We start from the raw sequence: 7,050 nt of genomic DNA, 5'->3' as shown, positions 1-7,050 counted from the left end.
TGGGATGTGGGCTGGTGGTCATTGCCCCGCCGGGCTGCTGCGGGCTCCCCTAGCCAACTTTCTAAAGTACAGCCTGAACTTCACCGCCTATGAAGCCGACGCTGGGGGCAGGGCCGGAGTTTTCCTCCATAAGCTTTCCAGTCTGCAGATAATCCATTTGGGGACCCTGGTCTCAACGACCTACCCTCCCCTGGAAGTGTAGACGTTAGACTCAAGGTCAGGCTCCAACGGGGAAAAGAAATCATGTAACGCTGGTGCTTTAAGAGATCTGCGTGACAAGTCCTGCTGATGCTTGTCTGCTGATAAAGTGCTGGAGCCAAAGGAAAGAGAGACAAGGGCGCCTTGACTGTTGAAAAGGACTCGTCACGTAGAAAAAGAGCCCAGAGCATTCCTCGGCCCTCCTCACCCTCTTCTTTTTTTTCCTACTCATATCTTCAAGAAATATTTAGAGTTTTACTACCAGGCTGCAGGCATGGCTCATGGAGGTTACATTCCGATTAGAAGAGAAGATAACAGATAACAGATACTGCTGCTGTGCAGTCTTCTGAGGGTCTGGTAATTGCCGGGGCAGCTCTTTTAGAGTGTGCGCAGGGAAGACATGACCTTCAGCAAAGCTCAGGGAATTTAAGAGGAACAGAAGTGCATAGCCCCTGAGGATCAAGAGGAAAACATCACAGAGCCAGGGCTCCGCTGGCCTGAGCGGGGATGGGTTTGGCATGTTCTAGGAGGTGAAAGGGCCAGGGCAGTGATGGCGAACCTACAACACGCGTGTCAGAGGTGACACGCGAACTCATTTTTGGGGGGTTAATTTTTCTTTGTTAAATGGTATTTAAATATATAAAATACATATCAAAAATATAAGTCTTTGTTTTACTATGGTTGCAAATATCAAAAAATTTCTCTATGGGACATGGCACCAGAGTTAAGTTAGGGTTTTTCAAAATGCTGACACGCCGAGCTCAAAAGGTTTGCCATCACTGGGCTAGGGGGACTGGAGCCCAGCAGGTGAGCAGAGGCAAGAGAACTGACAGACACCCGATTGTGCATGGAATGGAGCTAGAGTTGGTCACCCATTAGAGCAGTGGTTCTCAACCTTCTGGCCCTTTAAATATAGTTTCTCACGTTGTGACCCAACCATAAAATTATTTTCGTTGCTACTTCATAACTGTAATGTTGCTACTGTTATGAATCGTCATGTAAATATCTGATATGCAGGATGGTCTTAGGCGACCCCTGTGAAGGTCGTTCGACCACCACAGGGGTCGTGACCCACAGGTTGAGAACTGCTGCATTAGAGGGTTGTTCTCTGGAAAATAGCATGATCCTCAGAACCTTTTCCAAACTGTCCTATGGCTTCTCTGTGGAGAATAGATCGCAAGGCGACAGAACGGGAAGCCTAGAGGATTTAGGGTGGTGGGAAGCCAGTCAGTGAGTCACACCACACATGATTTTGGCATGGACGTGGGTGGTGGAGATGCTGAGAAGTGGAGACGGGAGGAGTTCCCGTCTTACCAAAGTAAATGGATATTGCAGAGTAAAGATGACTTGGCTGATGATTATATTAGTGGCCTCAGATGATGATGGCCTTTTAGTGTTGGCTCAAGTGCTTTTAAATAGAACTCACAGAAAACTCTGAAATTCTGGCTTCTCTTGGGAAACCAGAGTATGTGGCTGTATGGAACCTGAATTCCCATATGGTCCAGCTGTTGGGAGCTGAATGTTGGCTTCCCTTCCTAAGAGATGGGTATGCCTCCTGGTTTGCAAAGCCTCTATCTGTCCCCATCATCGCCCTGACAAGGAGGCCACTGTTGGTGGCCATTTACTATCAACTTATCCATCAATCATGCTTACTTAACTCATTTACTATACTTCGTAGACATTTTAATTTGGGGATCTCACGTCTGCTAATCTGAAATTAAAGTGGAGGAAAAAATGCTTTAGGGTATAGCTGCAAAACAGCCTATTTACCAACAATTAAATAATGGCATTCTTTAAAACAAACTTAGGCTGTGGTTACACTTGGAGGCATTGCCTGCAAACATTAGATGAGCTTTTGGGTTGCTTTCCATGTTTTCTGATCACTTACCTGTGTTCAGTTTGTGGAAAATGCACTTTGCACACTTACATGTGCCTTTTGTGTATATTATTCTCCGAGTACAACTAGAAACTAATATAATTTTTAAGATAATTTGAACTAGACATGTATTTATTTTGAGTTGTGGTTTTTACAACTCGCCTTTTACTCTTGCAGCCAAGCCAAAGCCATGTACTCCTGTCAAGCAGAGCACAGCCACGAGCTCTCCTTCCCACAGGGGGCGCTCTTTTCTAATGGTAAGTGCACCCAGCGCCTCCCATGAAGGAATCGTGTAGAGATCAGATTCTAAAGTGGAAGCCAGGAGACTCAGAATCTAGTGAGGCCCTGCCCCTCATGACCTGCACCAATGAACACATCAGATTCCTCTGGGCCCCAGCTTCCTTGGGTCGGGGGGTGCGGGGGAAGGAGGGGAAGCTCGGGATCTAGGGTGGAGGGAGGATGGGAGAAATTGGCTGATTGATTATAAGAATGCGAAGGACATTTCCATCTTGAAAGAAGCTGGACATTGTTTTGTGGATTCGTGCAGTCTGATGTGGGTGGATTCTTACCCATTTGTGTATATAATTATTTGAAGCTAATGCCTGAGTGAGCCACATTAACTTTATTTTTTTTTTCTAGTGTACCCATCAGTGGAACCAGGATGGTTGAAGGCAACTTATGAAGGCAAAACAGGACTAGTCCCAGAAAATTATGTTGTCTTCCTCTAATACTATTTAGTGGATGGCAGTATCTTCATGGTATCCATGGTAACAAGTAATACGTGCTACGATTTTATCTGACACAGATATGGCAATCAGCCCACTAAATGAAAACAGACAATTTCTATCAAGTCCTACACCAGCAGACTGTGTAGCTCCCTATTAATGGAAAAGGGGAAAAAAAGTTTAAATTGTTTGCCATTCTTTTTATTATTTTTATACCCGTTTCTTGTCTTAAAATATCTTTCTTTTTAATAAGTAAGTTTCCACAATGACTCCATAACAATTGAGAATCTCAAATACTGTATAAGCACTATATCCCAGAAATTTGAAAACTAGAAATTTGATATAAGGATTTTGGGATCTGCCCTTCACTGTCTGGCATTCTCTGAGAAACCTTGGAATCGTTACTTAAAAATGTAATGTAAACTGTTCGTTTATGATTTTCTTTCTTTAAAAAATATACTGCTTTTATATATGATTGTTTTGCTGGTCCTAAACATTTCAAGGAAATAAGTTTTTTTTTAATGTAACTTTATTTTTGTTTACCAAGGAAGATGATAATACTCAAAAGCAATGATGTACATAATGCCTGTAAATGAAGCCAAAATAAGTCAGACACTGAGTCCACTGGAAACACTCCATCCCGCATCCAGACGCCTTCCATAGGCTTTGAGTAGGGACCAGCGAACTATTTCTGTGAAGGCCTGATAGTGAATATCGTGTCCTTTGCAAGCCCTATAGTCTCCATCACAACACGTAACTGCCATCGTAGCAGAAAGCAGCCACAGACAATAAGGAAACAGATCGGGGAGGCTGTGAGCCAACTCAACTTTATATATGGACCCACCCTGAAACTTGAAGATCACATAACTATCTTGACATGAAATAGACCTCTTTGACCATTTTCAGCTGCTGGATCATACAAAAACAGGCAGCAGGTCCAGTGTTACTCATGGATCGTGGTTTGCTGAGCCCTGGTTTAGAGGATGTGTAAAACTACCTTTATTACTTAGGGGTTTCTATGAAATTTGACTACATTACATACAAATACTGATAAATTATATGCACATAGTAGCATCATAATAGCATCACAAAAGCATAATTACCGTCTGAGGAAAACAATGTAAAAGTGTAGGCGTACAACTTAAATTCTACTTGTAATGTTAAAGTGTCAAAGAATTCTGTTGATACCTAATTTTGGCTGATGAGAAATTCTCTCATCAAATGATCAAGAAATTTTTAAGTTACTAGTAGAGAAGCTATGCCTTCTCAAGTCTATGCTTAGTTGAAACAATGTAAGCATAAAGGTACAGGACTCTTAAATTATTTTAAGCCACAACATTCTTAAAGATTTTATCATTTTTAGCAGGAATAAAATGTGTACATGATTTTTTAAAATGCCATTTAATTTACAGTCTTTATTAGGAATTTCACTGAATTTATAGAGCATAGAAATTTACTACCCATTTATATATGCCGTCAACAGCTGGTCACGCATTTCTGTTATTTCAATAATTCTATTTCAGTAATTCTAATATATTATTTCTATAAATATTTGCATGTGGCAAAGAGCCTTCTCAAGATTTCAAAAAGCTGGTTACCTGTCATTTAACTGCCACAGCGCAGGCCCACTGGACTATATTTTACTTGTTACTTTAGAGTTCTCCACTGTACAGGCACTCAGGTATTGACTGTATAAAACTCTTTTTATGTGATATTATACTCTGTAATCTCAGTCTCTTCTACTTTAAATTAATGTCTCCAGAGTTAATAGAATATACACTCACATACGCATGTACACACTATGCCTTGAAGCGTTTATGTTTTTAAAATTAAAAATGGAAAAATAGAGTAGAATTTAAAAAAAAGAGAATAACAGTAGGTGGGGTCACAATCAGAAATAAATAGTGCATTGGAATGAAAAACTATTTAATGTTATAAAAATTAGTAATATAATGAAAAAAACTGATAAATGTTTCTCTCCCTCTCTCTCTCTCTCTCTCTCTCTCTCTCTCTTTTTTGCTTTCCTCCTGCTGTTCGTTTTTTGTACATGATAATTGGGTGTTGCTACAGCTTCTTGATCTCTAGACCCTTGGTGGCCTTTATTAGTAATAATAGCTTTGCCGACACCCTCGACTACCCTCTGCTGGAACAGAAGGTTGTCTTTCCACAGTAACTGCCAGTCCCTTAGTCTATACAGCGCTCTCACTGTGACCACCCTTGCCATCGTCTGGCATCCTACCAGATTAGAACCTCTTAAAAGCAAATTGATTTTCTTTCGTAGACCAACCTGACTCCAAAAAGAGATTCAGAATTCTACTTCACTTGCTGCTGCACAAGGAAATCTCACCCTTCATTGTATTTTCACACAGACCAGAGTGTTCCTGCCTCTGAGTTGTCTGCGAGCTAATTTCAGTCGGGAATTAAGCTTTTGCTGTCTAGGATGTGGCATGAAGTGCTTTCTCCTGGTGAGGCGTGCCTGTGGCAGTACATGCTGTGGTCCTTTTTGTGAAACAAGCTACAAAAGTGCTTCTTCAAACCGTGGTTTTGTTTGAAGTGTTAATCTTACAGATTTTTGGAGGATGGTTCTTTTTTCTTTATACCGAGTACACGTGTAAGCAAGTCATGGCTATATACAGGGTGTCCCCAAAAAATGTGTACGCACTTTAATAGCTGATAGCTCAGTTTTGAAATAAAATGCATTTTAGTAAACACTGTCTTTATAATTATTCAGAGTGTGTGTATACATTTGGGGGGATACCCTATATATCGGAGATAGACTACAACTGCTTTTCTCACGGAATGAATTTCCTGCAGATAAGGTGTTTATGAGCAGAGGGAAAATGTAAACATGTGCTCTGCATCACAATATTAATTACACAAGAAGGTAATGCCAATCATTGGGAGATCAGATTCCAAAATGTGACAGCATTTCAATGATAAAACCTTAGCTTGTCAGAGACAATGTGAAGTTGTTAGAATTGCTGCATCCACTCCCTCCAGGCACACATGTGGATTCTAACCTGGTTACAGTATAATCAGTATGAAGGTGAGGTTGATGAGTCTAAGTCAGTCACCTTGGGTGTTGTGTGAAAATATCCCCAAGGGCAAACAGTTATGTATTTAACAGGTGACTCTTTTTGTACCATAACTCTACCAAGTCGAAAGAAACTAGTCCATCAACTGAAGGCTTATGCTGCTCTGTGAATATATATGTCTGAACAGTAAAATAATGCTTGTATTCCTGCAGTGCCCACGAAGGGTGAGGAAGCGCTATTGCTCCTTGTTTGATGTGCATGGTTTTGCTAATTGGGTCAGCACTCTGTGCTTCGTAATATGAATGAGTACAACCAGGTTTCTCAACAATAGCTCGATTGCTGGCTCTTTCAGGAATGGGTGGAGAGAAAAAAAGAGTACCTTACGGTACAATCCCCAATGATCCAGGTTCCCAAATAGGGAAAATAAAGATACATACTGACTTTTATTCTTGTTCTAGATATTTGGTTTTACATGTTGTGGCATGCTTTCTAAACTTCCACCATGTTGTAAGAAAAATAAACTTGGCGCGTTAATCCTGTGAAGGTGTCCCTGCTGACCTCCCGCCCAGCCTCATCCTTCAGCTCTGTGTCTGATGTGAGAGAGGATATCATCCATGTGGATGCTGGTGCAGAAGAGACCCGCAGAGCCTTTCCTCAGACACCTTCAGTTTGTTAACGAGCCCCTAGAATTAGCATCTAAAGCCCCAATTTGATTTATACTTTATTGGCTGACGTTAGAGGCAGAGCAGTTTAGGAGCAGATTTTGTTCTTTGGTTTTAACATATATTTCTAATTTGTAGCTGTTACTCTGACCTAAAAACACTAAGTGGGACCTAAAAAATATATCCCTGGTAAAGAGACTTGACCATTGTCCAAACGTTATTTTGCTCTTGACTAGAGGTTTTTCACTTAGGGTAGAAATTGCTATTTAATTTTGCCTTTTATCTCCCAAAATCAAAACATATTTTACAAATGAGGTTAACCTTTCTGAATAGTATATATCCCACCCTGGCTGTCTCCTGTTAAACCACAGACTTATCAATATCAGGTATTTATTACCTAGCCTCACATCTCCTGAACACATTCATTGTATTCTTCGTTGTTCCCAATATCTCCCTGCTTCAGATGTGCAGGTCCCACTTGGTGGTAACCTTGTACAAACCCAGACTTATGAATGGCATGGACTTTTAGAAGATCCGATCAATAAATAGGATTT

The 7,050-nt window shown here is 40.8% G+C and overlaps 1 protein-coding gene across 1 annotated transcript in view; it reads left to right on the top strand.

The window, feature by feature from the left end:
- ARHGAP42 (Rho GTPase activating protein 42) overlaps window positions 1–6,258 on the top strand; it is a 208,959-nt gene extending 202,701 nt beyond the window's left edge. The window contains exons 22-23 of the mRNA XM_006775261.2: window positions 2,252–2,331; window positions 2,714–6,258. Of these exons, the coding sequence (XP_006775324.1) occupies window positions 2,252–2,331; window positions 2,714–2,802 (169 nt within the window). The 3' untranslated portion in view covers window positions 2,803–6,258. The remainder of the gene's footprint in view (window positions 1–2,251; window positions 2,332–2,713) is intronic.
- The last annotated feature ends 792 nt before the right edge of the window (window positions 6,259–7,050 follow it).

This window comes from Myotis davidii, unplaced genomic scaffold, assembly GCF_000327345.1.
Source record: "Myotis davidii unplaced genomic scaffold, ASM32734v1 scaffold8, whole genome shotgun sequence".
Lineage (NCBI taxonomy): Eukaryota > Metazoa > Chordata > Mammalia > Chiroptera > Vespertilionidae > Myotis > Myotis davidii.
This window is presented reverse-complemented; position numbering and strand designations above follow the sequence as displayed.